General features: G+C 41.4%; 1 protein-coding gene across 1 annotated transcript in view; it reads right to left on the bottom strand.

Moving 5' to 3' along the window:
* Window positions 1–18,117: 18,117 nt before the first annotated feature.
* LOC141391791 (uncharacterized) overlaps window positions 18,118–18,673 on the bottom strand; it is a 98,849-nt gene continuing 98,293 nt past the window's right edge. The window contains exon 5 of the mRNA XM_073964485.1: window positions 18,118–18,547. Coding sequence (XP_073820586.1) covers window positions 18,118–18,547 — 430 coding nt within the window. The remainder of the gene's footprint in view (window positions 18,548–18,673) is intronic.

Raw genomic sequence — 18,673 nt, forward strand, 5'->3', positions numbered from 1 at the left:
ACTTTCCCAATACAAAAGTTCACCGGAGATGACTTTTCCCATACAAAAGTTCACCGGAGATGACTTTCCCAATACAAAAGTTCACCGGAGATGACTTTTCCCATACAAAAGTTCACCGGAGATGACTTTTTCCATACAAAAGTTCACCGGAGATGACTTTCCCAATACAAAAGTTCACCGGAGATGACTTTTCCCATACAAAAGTTCACCGGAGATGACTTTCCCAATACAAAAGTTCACCGGAGATGACTTTCCCAATACAAAAGTTCACCGGAGATGACTTTTCCCATACAAAAGTTCACCGGAGATGACTTTCCCAATACAAAAGTTCACCGGAGATGACTTTTCCCATACAAAAGTTCACCGGAGATGACTTTCCCAATACAAAAGTTCACCGGAGATGACTTTCCCAATACAAAAGTTCACCGGAGATGACTTTTCCCATACAAAAGTTCACCGGAGATGACTTTTCCCATACAAAAGTTCACCGGAGATGACTTTCCCATACAAAAGTTCACCGGAGATGACTTTCCCAATACAAAAGTTCACCGGCACGACTTTCCCAATACAAAAGTTCACCGGAGATGACTTTTCCCATACAAAAGTTCACCGGAGATGACTTTCCCAATACAAAAGTTCACCGGAGATGACTTTCCCAATACAAAAGTTCACCGGAGATGACTTTTCCCATACAAAAGTTCACCGGAGATGACTTTCCCAATACAAAAGTTCACCGGAGATGACTTTCTCAATACAAAAGTTCACCGGAGATGACTTTTCCCATACAAAAGTTCACCGGATATGACTTTCCCGATACAAAAGTTCACCGGAGATGACTTTTCCCATACAAAAGTTCACCGGAGATGACTTTCCCAATACAAAAGTTCACCGGAGATGACTTTCCCAATACAAAAGTTCACCGGAGATGACTTTTCCCATACAAAAGTTCACCGGAGATGACTTTCCCAATACAAAAGTTCACCGGAGATGACTTTTCCCATACAAAAGTTCACCGGAGATGACTTTCCCAATACAAAAGTTCACCGGAGATGACTTTTCCCATACAAAAGTTCACCGGAGATGACTTTCCCAATACAAAAGTTCACCGGAGATGACTTTCCCAATACAAAAGTTCACCGGAGATGACTTTCCCAATACAAAAGTTCTCCGGAGATGACTTTCCCAATACAAAAGTTCACCGGGCATGACTTTCCCAATACAAAAGTTCACCGGAGATGACTTTTCCCATACAAAAGTTCACCGGAGATGACTTTCCCAATACAAAAGTTCACCGGAGATGACTTTTCCCATACAAAAGTTCACCGGAGATGACTTTCCCAATACAAAAGTTCACCGGGCACGACTTTCCCAATACAAAAGTTCACCGGAGATGACTTTCCCAATATAAAAGTTCACCGGAGATGACTTTTCCCATACAAAAGTTCACCGGAGATGACTTTCCCAATACAAAAGTTCACCGGAGATGACTTTCCCAATACAAAAGTTCACCGGAGATGACTTTTCCCATACAAAAGTTCACCGGAGATGACTTTCCCAATACAAAAGTTCACCGGAGATGACTTTTCCCATACAAAAGATCACCGGAGATGACTTTCCCAATACAAAAGTTCACCGGAGATGACTTTCCCAATACAAAAGTTCACCGGAGATGACTTTCCCAATATAAAAGTTCACCGGGCATGACTTTCCCAATACAAAAGTTCACCGGGCACGACTTTCCCAATACAAAAGTTCACCGGGCATGACTTTCCCAATACAAAAGTTCACCGGACATGACTTTCCCAATACAAAAGTTCACCGGGCATGACTTTCCCAATACAAAAGTTCACCGGAGATGACTTTCCCAATACAAAAGTTCACCGGAGATGACTTTTCCCATACAAAAGTTCACCGGAGATGACTTTCCCAATACAAAAGTTCACCGGAGATGACTTTCCCAATACAAAAGTTCGCCGGGCACGACTTTCCCAATACAAAAGTTCACCGGAGATGACTTTTCCCATACAAAAGTTCACCGGAGTTGACTTTTCCCATACAAAAGTTCACCGGGCACGACTTTCCCAATACAAAAGTTCACCGGGCATGACTTTCCCAATACAAAAGTTCACCGGGCATGACTTTCCCAATACAAAAGTCCACCGGGCATGAATTTCCCAATACAAAAGTTCACCGGAGATGACTTTTCCCATACAAAAGTTCACCGGAGATGACTTTTCCCATACAAAAGTTCACCGGAGATGACTTTCCCAATACAAAAGTTCACCGGAGATGACATTCCCAATACAAAAGTTCACCGGAGATGACTTTCCCAATACAAAAGTTCACCGTAGATGACTTTCCCAATACAAAAGTTCACCGGAGATGACTTTCCCAATACAAAAGTTCACCGGAGATGACTTTTCCCATACAAAAGTTCACCGGAGATGACTTTCCCAATACAAAAGTTCACCGGAGATGACTTTTCCCATACAAAAGTTCACCGGAGATGACTTTCCCAATACAAAAGTTCACCGGAGATGACTTTTCCCATACAAAAGTTCACCGGAGATGACCTTCCCAATACAAAAGTTCACCGGGCATGACTTTCCCAATACAAAAGTTCACCGGAGATGACTTTTCCCATACAAAAGTTCACCGGGCATGACTTTCCCAATACAAAAGTTAACCGGAGATGATTTTCCCAATACAAAAGTTCACCGGAGATGACTTTTCCCATACAAAAGTTCACCGGAGATGACTTTCCCAATACAAAAGTTCACCGAAGATGACTTTCCCAATACAAAAGTTCACCGGAGATGACTTTTCCCATACAAAAGTTCACCGGAGATGACTTTCCCAATACAAAAGTTCACCGGAGATGACTTTTCCCATACAAAAGTTCACCGGAGATGACTTTCCCAATGCAAAAGTTCACCGGAGATGACTTTTCCCATACAAAAGTTCACCGGAAATGACTTTTCCCATACAAAAGTTCACCGGAGATGACTTTCCCAATACAAAAGTTCACCGGAGATGACTTTTCCCATACAAAAGTTCACCGGAGATGACTTTCCCAATACAAAAGTTCGCCAGGCATGACTTTCCCAATACAAAAGTTCACCGGGCATGACTTTCCCAATACAAAAGTTCACCGGAGATGACTTTCCCAATACAAAAGTTCACCGGAGATGACTTTCCCAATACAAAAGTTCACCGAAGATGACTTTTCCCATACAAAAGTTCACCGGAGATGACTTTCCCAATACAAAAGTTCACCGGAGATGACTTTTCCCATACAAAAGTTCACCGGAGATGACTTTCCCAATACAAAAGTTCACCGGAGATGACTTTTCCCATACAAAAGTTCACCGGAGATGACTTTCCCAATACAAAAGTTCACCGGAGATGACTTTTCCCATACAAAAGTTCACCGGAGATGACTTTCCCAATACAAAAGTTCACCGGAGATGACTTTTCCCATACAAAAGTTCACCGGAGATGACTTTCCCAATACAAAAGTTCACCGGAGATGACTTTCCCATACAAAAGTTCACCGGAGATGACTTTCCCAATACAAAAGTTCACCGGAGATTACTTTTCCCATACAAAAGTTCACCGGAGATGACTTTCCCAATACAAAAGTTCACCGGAGATGACTTTTCCCATACAAAAGTTCACCGGAGATGACTTTCCCAATACAAAAGTTCACCGGAGATGACTTTCCCAATACAAAAGTTCACCGGAGATGACTTTTCCCATACAAAAGTTCACCGGAGATGACTTTCCCAATACAAGAGTTCACCGGAGATGACTTTTCCCATACAAATATTCACCGGAGATGACTTTCCCAATACAAAAGTTCACCGGAGATGACTTTTCCCATACAAAAGTTCACCGGGCATGACTTTCCCAATACAAAAGTTCACCGGAGATGACTTTCCCAATACAAAAGTTCACCGGAGATGACTTTTCCCATACAAAAGTTCACCGGAGATGACTTTCCCAATACAAAAGTTCACTGGAGATGACTTTTCCCATACAAAAGTTCACCGGAGATGACTTTCCCAATACAAAACTTCACCGGAGATGACTTTTCCCATACAAAAGTTCACCGGAGATGACTTTCCCAATACAAAAGTTCACCGGAGATGACTTTCCCAATACAAAAGTTCACCGGGCATGACTTTCCCAATACAAAAGTTCACCGGGCATGACTTTCCCAAAACAAAAGTTCACCGGGCATGACTTTCCCAATATAAAAGTTCACCGGACATGACTTTCCCAATACAAAAGTTCACCGGAGATGACTTTCCCAATACAAAAGTTCACCGGGCATGACTTTCCCAATACAAAAGTTCACCGGGCATGACTTTCCCAATACAAAAGTTCACCGGAGATGACTTTTCCCATACAAAAGTTCACCGGAGATGACTTTTCCCATACAAAAGTTCACCGGAGATGACTTTTCCCACACAAAAGTTCACCGGAGATGACTTTCCCAATACAAAAGTTCACCGGAGATGACTTTTCCCATACAAAAGTTCACCGGAGATGACTTTCCCAATACAAAAGTTCACCGGAGATGACTTTTCCCATACAAAAGTTCACCGGAGATGACTTTCCCAATACAAAAGATCACCGGAGATGACTTTCCCAATACAAAAGTTCACCGGAGATGACTTTTCCCATACAAAAGTTCACCGGAGATGACTTTCCCAATACAAAAGTTCACCGGAGATGACTTTCCCAATACAAAAGTTCACCGGAGATGACTTTTCCCATACAAAAGTTCACCGGAGATGACTTTCCCAATACAAAAGTTCACTGGAGATGACTTTTCCCATACAAAAGTTCACCGGAGATGACTTTCCCAATACAAAAGTTCACCGGAGATGACTTTCCCAATACAAAAGTTCACCGGGCATGACTTTCCCAATACAAAAGTTCACCGGAGATGACTTTTCCCATACAAAAGTTCACCGGAGATGACTTTCCCAACACAAAAGTTCACCGGAGATGACTTTTCCCATACAAACGTTCACCGGAGATGACTTTCCCAATACAAAAGTTCACCGGAGATGACTTTCCCAATACAAAAGTTCACCGGAGATGACTTTTCCCATACAAAAGTTCACCGGAGATGACTTTCCCAATACAAAAGTTCACCGGAGATGACTTTTCCCATACAAAAGTTCACCGGAGATGACTTTCCCAATACAAAAGTTCACCGGAGATGACTTTCCCAATACAAAAGTTCACCGGGCATGACTTTCCCAATACAAAAGTTCACCGGGCATGACTTTCCCAATACAATAGTTCACCGGGCATGACTTTCCCAATACAAAATTTCACCGGGCATGACTTTTCCAATATAAAAGTTCACCGGAGATGACTTTCCCAATACAAAAGTTCACCGGGCATGACTTTCCCAATACAAAAGTTCACCGGAGATGACTTTTCCCATACAAAAGTTCACCGGAGATGACTTTCCCAATACAAAAGTTCACCGGAGATGACTTTTCCCATACAAAAGTTCACCGGAGATGACTTTCCCAATACAAAAGTTCACCGGAGATGACTTTCCCAATACAAAAGTTCACCGGAGATGACTTTCCCAATACAAAAGTTCACCGGAGATGACTTTCCCAATACAAAAGTTCACCGGGCATGACTTTCCCAATATAAAAGTTCACCGGGCATGACTTTCCCAATACAAAAGTTCACCGGAGATGACTTTCCCAATACAAAAGTTCACCGGGCATGACTTTCCCAATACAAAAGTTCACCGGGCATGACTTTCCCAATACAAAAGTTCACCGGAGATGACTTTTCCCATACAAAAGTTCACCGGAGATGACTTTCCCAATACAAAAGTTCACCGGAGATGACTTTTCCCATACAAAAGTTCACCGGAGATGACTTTCCCAATACAAAAGTTCACCGGAGATGACTTTTCCCATATAAAAGTTCACCGGAGATGACTTTCCCAATACAAAAGTTCACCGGAGATGACTTTCCCAATACAAAAGTTCACCGGGCATGACTTTCCCAATACAAAAGTTCACCGGAGATGACTTTCCCAATACAAAAGTTCACCGGGCATGACTTTCCCAAAACAAAAGTTCACCGGGCATGACTTTCCCAATATAAAAGTTCACCGGGCATGACTTTCCCAATACAAAAGTTCACCGGAGATGACTTTCCCAATACAAAAGTTCACCGGAGATGACTTTCCCAATACAAAAGTTCACCGGGCATGACTTTCCCAATACAAAAGTTCACCGGAGATGACTTTTCCCATACAAAAGTTCACCGGAGATGACTTTCCCAATACAAAAGTTCACCGGAGATGACTTTTTCCATACAAAACTTCACCGGGCATGACTTTCCCAATACAAAAGTTCACCGGGCATGACTTTCCCAATACAAAAGTTCACCGGAGATGACTTTCCCATACAAAAGTTCACCGGAGATGACTTTCCCAATACAAAAGTTCACCGGGCACCACTTTCCCAATACAAAAGTTCACCGGAGATGACTTTCCCAATATAAAAGTTCACCGGGCATGACTTTCCCAATACAAAAGTTCACCGGGCACGACTTTCCCAATACAAAAGTTCACCGGAGATGACTTTCCCAATACAAAAGTTCACCGGGCATGACTTTCCCAATACAAAAGTTCACCGGGCATGACTTTCCCAATACAATAGTTCACCGGGCATGACTTTCCCAATACAAAAGTTCACCGGGCATGACTTTTCCAATATAAAAGTTCACCGGAGATGACTTTCCCAATACAAAAGTTCACCGGGCATGACTTTCCCAATACAAAAGTTCACCGGGCATGACTTTCCCAATACAAAAGTTCACCGGAGATGACTTTCCCAATACAAAAGTTCACCGGAGATGACTTTTCCCATACAAAAGTTCACCGGAGATGACTTTCCCAATACAAAAGTTCACCGGAGATGACTTTTCCCATACAAAAGTTCACCGGAGATGACTTTTCCCATACAAAAGTTCACCGGAGATGACTTTCCCAATACAAAAGTTCACCGGAGATGACTTTTCCCATACAAAAGTTCACCGGAGATGACTTTCCCAATACAAAAGTTCACCGGAGATGACTTTCCCAATACAAAAGTTCACCGGGCATGACTTTCCCAATACAAAAGTTCACTGGGCACGACTTTCCCAATACAAAAGTTCACCGGGCATGACTTTCCCAATACAAAAGTTCACCGGGCATGACTTTCCCAATACAAAAGTTCACCGGGCATGACTTTCCCAATACAAACGTTCACCGGAGATGACTTTTCCCATACAAAAGTTCACCGGAGATGACATTCCCAATACAAAAGTTCACCGGAGATGACTTTTCCCATACAAAAGTTCACCGGAGATGACTTTCCCAATACAAAAGTTCACCGGAGATGACTTTCCCAATACAAAAGTTCACCGGAGATGACTTTTCCCATACAAAAGTTCACCGGAGATGACTTTCCCAATACAAAAGTTCACCGGAGATGACTTTTCCCATACAAAAGTTCACCGGAGATGACTTTCCCAATACAAAAGTTCACCGGAGATGACTTTTCCCATACAAAAGTTCCCCGGAGATGACTTTCCCAATACAAAAGTTCACCGGAGATGACTTTCCCAATACAAAAGTTCACCGGAGATGACTTTTCCCATACAAAAGTTCACCTGAGATGACTTTTCCCATACAAAAGTTCACCGGAGATGACTTTCCCAATACAAAAGTTCACCGGAGATGACTTTTCCCATACAAAAGTTCACCGGGCATGACTTTCCCAATACAAAAGTTCACCGGGCATGACTTTCCCAATACAAAAGTTCACCGGGCATGACTTTCCCAATACAAAAGTTCACCGGGCACGACTTTCCCAATACAAAAGTTCACCGGGCATGACTTTCCCAATACAAAAGTTCACCGGGCATGACTTTCCTAATACAAAAGTTCACCGGGCATGACTTTCCCAATACAAAAGTTCACCGGAGATGACTTTTCCCATACAAAAGTTCACCGGAGATGACTTTCCCAATACAAAAGTTCACCGGAGATGACTTTTCCCATACAAAAGTTCACCGGAGATGACTTTACCAATACAAAAGTTCACCGGAGATGACTTTCCCTATACAAAAGTTCACCGGAGATGACTTTTCCCATACAAAAGTTCACCGGAGATGACTTTCCCAATACAAAAGTTCACCGGAGATGACTTTTCCCATACAAAAGTTCACCGGAGATGACTTTCCCAATACAAAAGTTCACCGGAGATGACTTTCCCAATACAAAAGTTCACCGGAGATGACTTTTCCCATACAAAAGTTCACCGGAGATGACTTTCCCAATACAAAAGTTCACCGGAGATGACTTTCCCAATACAAAAGTTCACCGGAGATGACTTTTCCCATACAAAAGTTCACCGGAGATGACTTTCCCAATACAAAAGTTCACCGGAGATGACTTTTCCCATACAAAAGTTCACCGGAGATGACTTTCCCAATAAAAAAGTTCACCGGAGATGACTTTCCCAATACAAAAGTTCACCGGAGATGACTTTTCCCATACAAAAGTTCACCGGAGATGACTTTCCCAATACAAAAGTTCACCGGAGATGACTTTCCCAATACAAAAGTTCACCGGAGATGACTTTTCCCATACAAAAGTTCACCGGAGATGACTTTCCCAATACAAAAGTTCACCGGAGATGACTTTTCCCATACAAAAGTTCACCGGAGATGACTTTCCCAATACAAAAGTTCACCGGAGATGACTTTCCCAATACAAAAGTTCACCGGAGATGACTTTTCCCATACAAAAGTTCACCGGAGATGACTTTCCCAATACAAAAGTTCACCGGAGATAACTTTCCCAATACAAAAGTTCACCGGAGATGACTTTTCCCATACAAAAGTTCACCGGAGATGACTTTCCCAATACAAAAGTTCACCGGAGATGACTTTTCCCATACAAAAGTTCACCGGAGATGACTTTCCCAATACAAAAGTTCACCGGAGATGACTTTCCCAATACAAAAGTTCACCGTAGATGACTTTCCCAATACAAAAGTTCACCGGAGATGACTTTTCCCATACAAAAGTTCACCGGAGATGACTTTTCCCATACAAAAGTTCACCGGGCATGACTTTCCCAATACAAAAGTTCACCGGGCATGACTTTCCCAATACAAAAGTTCACCGGGCATGACTTTCCCAATACAAAAGTTCACCGGAGATGACTTTTCCCATACAAAAGTTCACCGGAGATGACTTTCCCAATACAAAAGTTCACCGGAGATGACTTTTCCCATACAAAAGTTCACCGGAGATGACTTTCCCAATACAAAAGTTCACCGGAGATGACTTTCCCAATACAAAAGTTCACCGGAGATGACTTTCCCAATACAAAAGTTCACCGGAGATGACTTTTCCCATACAAAAGTTCACCGGAGATGACTTTCCCAATACAAAAGTTCACCGGAGATGACTTTCCCAATACAAAAGTTCACCGGAGATGACTTTCCCAATACAAAAGTTCACCGGAGATGACTTTTGCCATACAAAAGTTCACCGGAGATGACTTTCCCAATACAAAAGTTCACCGGAGATGACTTTTCCCATACCGGAGATGACTTTCCCAATACAAAAGTTCACCGGAGATGACTTTTCCCATACAAAAGTTCACCGGAGATGACTTTCCCAATAAAAAGTTCACCGGAGATGACTTTTCCCATACAAAAGTTCACCGGAGATGACTTTCCCAATACAAAAGTTCACCGGAGATGACTTTCCCAATACAAAAGTTCACCGGAGATGACTTTCCCAATACAAAAGTTCACCGGAGATGACTTTTCCCATACAAAAGTTCACCGGAGATGACTTTTCTCATACAAAAGTTCACCGGGCATGACTTTCCCAATACAAAAGTTCACCGGGCATGACTTCCCAATACAAAAGTTCACCGGGCATGACTTTCCCAATACAAAAGTTCACCGGAGATGACTTTTCCCATACAAAAGTTCACCGGAGATGACTTTCCCAATACAAAAGTTCACCGGAGATGACTTTTCCCATACAAAAGTTCACCGGAGATGACTTTCCCAATACAAAAGTTCACCGGAGATGATTTTCCAATACAAAAGTTCACCGGAGATGACTTTCCCAATACAAAAGTTCACCGGAGATGACTTTTCCCATACAAAAGTTCACCGGAGATGACTTTCCCAATACAAAAGTTCACCGGGCATGACTTTCCCAAAACAAAAGTTCACCGGGCATGACTTTCCCAATATAAAAGTTCACCGGGCATGACTTTCCCAATACAAAAGTTCACCGGAGATGACTTTCCCAATACAAAAGTTCACCGGAGATGACTTTCCCAATACAAAAGTTCACCGGGCATGACTTTCCCAATACAAAAGTTCACCGGGCACGACTTTACCAATACAAAAGTTCACCGGGCATGACTTTCCCAATACAAAAGTTCACCGGGCATGACTTTCCCAATACAAAAGTTCACCGGAGATGACTTTTCCCATACAAAAGTTCACCGGAGATGATTTTCCCAATACAAAAGTTCACCGGAGATGACTTTTCCCATACAAAAGTTCACCGGAGATGACTTTCCCAATACAAAAGTTCACCTGAGATGACTTTCCCAATACAAAAGTTCACAGGAGATGACTTTTCCCATACAAAAGTTCACCGGAGATGACTTTCCCAATACAAAAGTTCACCGGAGATGACTTTTCCCATACAAAAGTTCACCGGAGATGACTTTCCCAATACAAAAGTTCACCGGAGATGACTTTTCCCATACAAAAGTTCACCGGAGATGACTTTCCCAATACAAAAGTTCACCGGGCATGACTTTCCCATACAAAAGTTCACCGGAGATGACTTTCCCAATACAAAAGTTCACCGGAGATGACTTTTCCCATACAAAAGTTCACCGGAGATGACTTTCCCAATACAAAAGTTCACCGGAGATGACTTTCCCAATATAAAAGTTCACCGGGCATGACTTTCCCAATACAAAAGTTCACCGGGCATGACTTTCCCAATACAAAAGTTCACCGGAGATGACTTTTCCCATACAAAAGTTCACCGGAGATGACTTTTCCCATACAAAAGTTCACCGGAGATGACTTTTCCCATACAAAAGTTCACCGGAGATGACTTTCCCAATACAAAAGTTCACCGGAGATGACTTTCCCAATACAAAAGTTCACCGGAGATGACTTTTCCCAATACAAAAGTTCACCGGAGATGACTTTCCCAATACAAAAGTTCACCGGAGATGACTTTTCCCATACAAAAGTTCACCGGAGATGACTTTCCCAATACAAAAGTTCACCGGAGATGACTTTTCCCATACAAAAGTTCACCGGAGATGACTTTCCCAATACAAAAGTTCACCGGAGATGACTTTCCCAATACAAAAGTTCACCGGAGATGACTTTCCCAATACAAAAGTTCACCGGAGATGACTTTTCCCATACAAAAGATCACCGGAGATGACTTTCCCAATATAAAAGTTCACCGGGCATGATTTTCCCAATACAAAAGTTCACCGGGCATGACTTTCCCAATAGAAAAGTTCACCGGAGATGACTTCCCATACAAAAGTTCACCGGAGATGACTTTCCCGGGCACGACTTTCCCAATACAAAATTTCACCGGAGATGACTTTCCCAATATAAAAGTTCACCGGGCATGACTTTCCCAATACAAAAGTTCACCGGGCACGACTTTCCCAATACAAAAGTTCACCGGAGATGACTTTCCCAATATAAAAGTTCACCGGAGATGACTTTCCCAATACAAAAGTTCACCGGAGATGACTTTTCCCATACAAAAGTTCACCGGAGATGACTTTCCCAATACAAAAGTTCACCGGAGATGACTTTTCCCATACAAAAGTTCACCGGGCATGACTTTCTCAATACAAAAGTTCACCGGAGATGACTTTCCCAATACAAAAGTTCACCGGAGATGACTTTTCCCATACAAAAGTTCACCGGAGATGACTTTCCCAATACAAAAGTTCACCGGAGATGACTTTCCCAATACAAAAGTTCACCGGAGATGACTTTTCCCATACAAAAGTTCACCGGAGATGACTTTCCCAATACAAAAGTTCACCGGAGATGACTTTTCCCATACAAAAGTTCACCGGAGATGACTTTCCCAATACAAAAGTTCACCGGAAATGACTTTTCCCATACAAAAGTTCACCGGAGATGACTTTCCCAATACAAAAGTTCACCGGAGATGACTTTCCCAATACAAAAGTTCACCGGAGATGACTTTTCCCATACAAAAGTTCACCGGAGATGACTTTTCTCATACAAAAGTTCACCGGGCATGACTTTCCCAATACAAAAGTTCACCGGGCATGACTTTCCCAATACAAAAGTTCACCGGGCATGACTTTCCCAATACAAAAGTTCACCGGAGATGACTTTTCCCATACAAAAGTTCACCGGAGATGACTTTCCCAATACAAAAGTTCACCGGAGATGACTTTTCCCATACAAAAGTTCACCGGAGATGACTTTCCCAATACAAAAGTTCACCGGAGATGATTTTCCAATACAAAAGTTCACCGGAGATGACTTTCCCAATACAAAAGTTCACCGGAGATGACTTTTCCCATACAAAAGTTCACCGGAGATGACTTTCCCAATACAAAAGTTCACCGGAGATGACTTTTCCCATACAAAAGTTCACCGGAGATGACTTTCCCAATACAAAAGTTCACCGGAGATGACTTTCCCAATACAAAAGTTCACCGGAGATGACTTTTCCCATACAAAAGTTCACCGGGCATGACTTTCCCAATACAAAAGTTCACCGGGCATGACTTTCCCAATACAAAAGTTCACCGGGCATGACTTTCCCAATACAAAAGTTCACCGGGCACGACTTTCCCAATACAAAAGTTCACCGGGCATGACTTTCCCAATACAAAAGTTCACCGGGCATGACTTTCCCAATACAAAAGTTCACCGGGCATGACTTTCCCAATACAAAAGTTCACCGGAGATGACTTTTCCCATACAAAAGTTCACCGGAGATGACTTTTCCCATACAAAAGTTCACCGGAGATGACTTTCCCAATACAAAAGTTCACCGGAGATGACTTTCCCAATACAAAAGTTCACCGGAGATGACTTTTCCCATACAAAAGTTCACCGGAGATGACTTTCCCAATACAAAAGTTCACCGGAGATGACTTTTCCCATACAAAAGTTCACCGGGCATGACTTTCCCAATACAAAAGTTCACCGGGCATGACTTTCCCAATACAAAAGTTCACCGGGCACGACTTTCCCAATACAAAAGTTCACCGGAGATGACTTTTCCCATACAAAAGTTCACCGGAGATGACTTTCCCAATACAAAAGTTCACCGGAGATGACTTTTCCCATACAAAAGTTCACCGGAGATGACTTTCCCAATACAAAAGTTCACCGGAGATGACTTTTCCCATACAAAAGTTTACCGGAGATGACTTTCCCAATACAAAAGTTCACCGGAGATGACTTTCCCAATACAAAAGTTCACCGGGCATGACTTTCCCAATACAAAAGTTCACCGGAGATGACTTTCCCAATACAAAAGTTCACCGGGCATGACTTTCCCAAAACAAAAGTTCACCGGGCATGACTTTCCCAATATAAAAGTTCACCGGGCATGACTTTCCCAATACAAAAGTTCACCGGAGATGACTTTCCCAATACAAAAGTTCACCGGAGATGACTTTCCCAATACAAAAGTTCACCGGGCATGACTTTCCCAATACAAAAGTTCACCGGGCACGACTTTACCAATACAAAAGTTCACCGGGCATGACTTTCCCAATACAAAAGTTCACCGGGCATGACTTTCCCAATACAAAAGTTCACCGGAGATGACTTTTCCCATACAAAAGTTCACCGGAGATGATTTTCCCAATACAAAAGTTCACCGGAGATGACTTTTCCCATACAAAAGTTCACCGGAGATGACTTTCCCAATACAAAAGTTCACCTGAGATGACTTTCCCAATACAAAAGTTCACAGGAGATGACTTTTCCCATACAAAAGTTCACCGGAGATGACTTTCCCAATACAAAAGTTCACCGGAGATGACTTTTCCCATACAAAAGTTCACCGGAGATGACTTTCCCAATACAAAAGTTCACCGGAGATGACTTTTCCCATACAAAAGTTCACCGGAGATGACTTTCCCAATACAAAAGTTCACCGGGCATGACTTTCCCATACAAAAGTTCACCGGAGATGACTTTCCCAATACAAAAGTTCACCGGAGATGACTTTTCCCATACAAAAGTTCACCGGAGATGACTTTCCCAATACAAAAGTTCACCGGAGATGACTTTCCCAATATAAAAGTTCACCGGGCATGACTTTCCCAATACAAAAGTTCACCGGGCATGACTTTCCCAATACAAAAGTTCACCGGAGATGACTTTTCCCATACAAAAGTTCACCGGAGATGACTTTTCCCATACAAAAGTTCACCGGAGATGACTTTTCCCATACAAAAGTTCACCGGAGATGACTTTCCCAATACAAAAGTTCACCGGAGATGACTTTCCCAATACAAAAGTTCACCGGAGATGACTTTTCCCAATACAAAAGTTCACCGGAGATGACTTTCCCAATACAAAAGTTCACCGGAGATGACTTTTCCCATACAAAAGTTCACCGGAGATGACTTTCCCAATACAAAAGTTCACCGGAGATGACTTTTCCCATACAAAAGTTCACCGGAGATGACTTTCCCAATACAAAAGTTCACCGGAGATGACTTTCCCAATACAAAAGTTCACCGGAGATGACTTTCCCAATACAAAAGTTCACCGGAGATGACTTTTCCCATACAAAAGATCACCGGAGATGACTTTCCCAATATAAAAGTTCACCGGGCATGATTTTCCCAATACAAAAGTTCACCGGGCATGACTTTCCCAATAGAAAAGTTCACCGGAGATGACTTCCCATACAAAAGTTCACCGGAGATGACTTTCCCGGGCACGACTTTCCCAATACAAAATTTCACCGGAGATGACTTTCCCAATATAAAAGTTCACCGGGCATGACTTTCCCAATACAAAAGTTCACCGGGCACGACTTTCCCAATACAAAAGTTCACCGGAGATGACTTTCCCAATATAAAAGTTCACCGGAGATGACTTTCCCAATACAAAAGTTCACCGGAGATGACTTTTCCCATACAAAAGTTCACCGGAGATGACTTTCCCAATACAAAAGTTCACCGGAGATGACTTTTCCCATACAAAAGTTCACCGGGCATGACTTTCTCAATACAAAAGTTCACCGGAGATGACTTTCCCAATACAAAAGTTCACCGGAGATGACTTTTCCCATACAAAAGTTCACCGGAGATGACTTTCCCAATACAAAAGTTCACCGGAGATGACTTTCCCAATACAAAAGTTCACCGGAGATGACTTTTCCCATACAAAAGTTCACCGGAGATGACTTTCCCAATACAAAAGTTCACCGGAGATGACTTTTCCCATACAAAAGTTCACCGGAGATGACTTTCCCAATACAAAAGTTCACCGGAAATGACTTTTCCCATACAAAAGTTCACCGGAGATGACTTTCCCAATACAAAAGTTCACCGGAGATGACTTTCCCAATACAAAAGTTCACCGGAGATGACTTTTCCCATACAAAAGTTCACCGGAGATGACTTTCCCAATACAAAAGTTCACCGGAGATGACTTTCCCAATATAAAAGTTCACCGGGCATGACTTTCCCAATACAAAAGTTCACCGGGCACGACTTTCCCAATACAAAAGTTCACCGGAGATGACTTTCCCAATATATAAATGTTCACCGGAGATGACTTTTCCCATACAAAAGTTCACCGGAGATGACTTTCCCAATACAAAAGTTCACCGGAGATGACTTTCCCAATACAAAAGTTCACCGGAGATGACTTTTCCCATACAAAAGTTCACCGGAGATGACTTTCCCAATACAAAAGTTCACCGGAGATGACTTTCCCAATACAAAAGTTCACCGGAGATGACTTTTCCCATACAAAAGTTCACCGGAGATGACTTTCCCAATACAAAAGTTCACCGGAGATGACTTTTCCCATACAAAAGTTCACCGGAGATGACTTTCCCAATACAAAAGTTCACCGGAGATGACTTTTCCCATACAAAAGTTCACCGGAGATGACTTTCCCAATACAAAAGTTCACCGGGCATGACTTTCCCAATACAAAAGTTCACCGGAGATGACTTTTCCCATACAAAAGTTCACCGGGCATGACTTTCCCAATACAAAAGTTTACCGGAGATGACTTTCCCAATACAAAAGTTCACCGGAGATGACTTTTCCCATACAAAAGTTCACCGGAGATGACTTTCCCAATACAAAAGTTCACCGGAGATGACTTTCCCAATACAAAAGTTCACCGGAGATGACTTTTCCCTGTAACGAACCACCTCATGCGGGCCCTACTTCCTCCGGAAGTGGCTACCTCCTTGCCCCGGCCGTGCTCAGTCTTGGGGCAGTTCTTTTCCTTCAGAAGTAGGCTCGGTTTCGTTATCATAAAAGTAAAATAAGGTAGCTCTTATAGAAGAAGGAATAGATATGGAAATGATAGTGAAAACTGGGAAAAGTTAAGTGGGAATAAAAGAAAACGATGATGATGCTACTTTAGATGCAGTGACAGATGTTATTCCACCGCTTCAGCATACCCACCCTACCGTGCTGAAATATATGTTCTCAGCCCTAAAACACCTCTTTACTTAAACACCTTTACCTTTCGCAAATGAAAAATGACCACTTAACAGTTCATAGTGTTTATATTTAAAACTCGAGTAAACAATAGCGAATATTAAAAGTAGATTTCATATAAAATTGAGAAATTATGTGATAAAAGTACAAAAGTGTATCCTTGCAAAGGATCAATGTATTGGTTATTATCTCTATATATATGAAATATGTGATTGATGTATGATTATTAATGTCAAGAGAAAATTGTATTATTTAAGTTTAAGTGATGAGAGCTAAGTCAAACATAAAGTAAAATAGGTAAAACTCACCAATTAAATCTCGCGTTGTCATCAGGCCTGTTGACTTAGTTGATTCATGCTGAATCTGCGGCTGTTTGTTATACAAAAGATTTACGTTTGCTTAGCTCACAATTAAATGGAAACTGAAATGTGTGAAAACTAATTTAAGTACTAAATTCATAACAGGAATTCCAAGGTCCTGCGGATCAATTTGATAGGATATTGAGCTTTGGAGCCTTTGATTTCATAATAAATCTTGGTAATGGTTAGTTATATGGGGAGAACATTCGAATTTCAATATGGTTTCAAAGAATGTTCTCCATCTTGAGTCACTATTTGGGAAAGTTTGGTTCCCGCTTCAGCGGGAATCGCCTTAATAGATTAATTCCTCTTGTTGTCTCTGGTTCTATTCACTAATTATAAATCTTGATTCACTAATTATATCGTTAAATCCGTATTTTATATTTGATATTTGATGTTATATCTTCCAAATTTTTGTAGACTTAAAATTGGCGTAAATCAGGGCGTCAAGGATACTTTCGTAGCAGAACAGAAATTGGAGGATTTGATATATGTGCTGGTCCTTTGATACGCCGATTCCCCCAAGAATCTGCAGTCTAATAATAACAAATATTTATGTATATGAAATGCGCGAATATATTTCATACCAGCAAAAGTCCTTACCCAAACTGTAAAAATAAGTCCTTATTCCACGAAATAATTAAATGTCCTTGGATATCCTTCGTATTCAAAAGGAAAGGATATATCAGTTTTTTTTTTAATCCCTTTTTCAAATATTCTAGAACGTCTTGACTGTGTAACTTTTCGAATTGAAATGATTTTCAATATTTTCTGTACAATATTGTTTGAATAAAAGTATTGAAATTTTCTAGTTTAAATTTCAAAGCCTACAATTTTATATTTTCTACAGTAATTTTTTTTTTTGTTTAACCTTCGGTCACAAACTATACCACGCTTACAAAAAAAAAAAAAAAAAAAAAAAAAAAAAAAAAAATTTTACTACGTCCAGATGTCTTTCAAGTGGTAAACCGCAATTTTACCACTTTCACAATCTTGTAACTCGTAATTTACTTTCCCTAGTTTTCGAAGTACAATAGCTTTAATACCAATGGGTGCTAATTTGGAACTAAAATGATTTAAATGAGAACTCTGTACAAAATTCCGTCGTATCACCTCTTGTCCAATTTTTAATTCTCTATACCTTGCTTTGGCATTATATATTTTCATATTCTTTTCATATGCTGCCTTCATCTTTTCCTGTATTTTATTACGCATTACCGTAAATTTATCTTCTCGTTGAATTTGTATATCACTTTCTTCCAGCAATTGCAGTTTCTTCAACAATTTATAGTCTTGGCCATGTGTAATCATTTGCTGTCCAAATACAATTTGATAAGGCGTTTTGCCCGTCGTCTGATGGATGGTATTCCTAAGGGCACAATTAACACTTGAAAGATATATATCCCATTGTCTGTGATCTTCCTTCACGTATGACCGAAGTGCAGCGTTCACAGTCCTATTTACACGTTCGCTTGCGTTTGCCTAAGGGCTGTAA

This window comes from Musca autumnalis, unplaced genomic scaffold, assembly GCF_047663935.1.
Source record: "Musca autumnalis isolate F117 unplaced genomic scaffold, ASM4766393v1 scaffold_102, whole genome shotgun sequence".
Taxonomy (NCBI): domain Eukaryota; kingdom Metazoa; phylum Arthropoda; class Insecta; order Diptera; family Muscidae; genus Musca; species Musca autumnalis.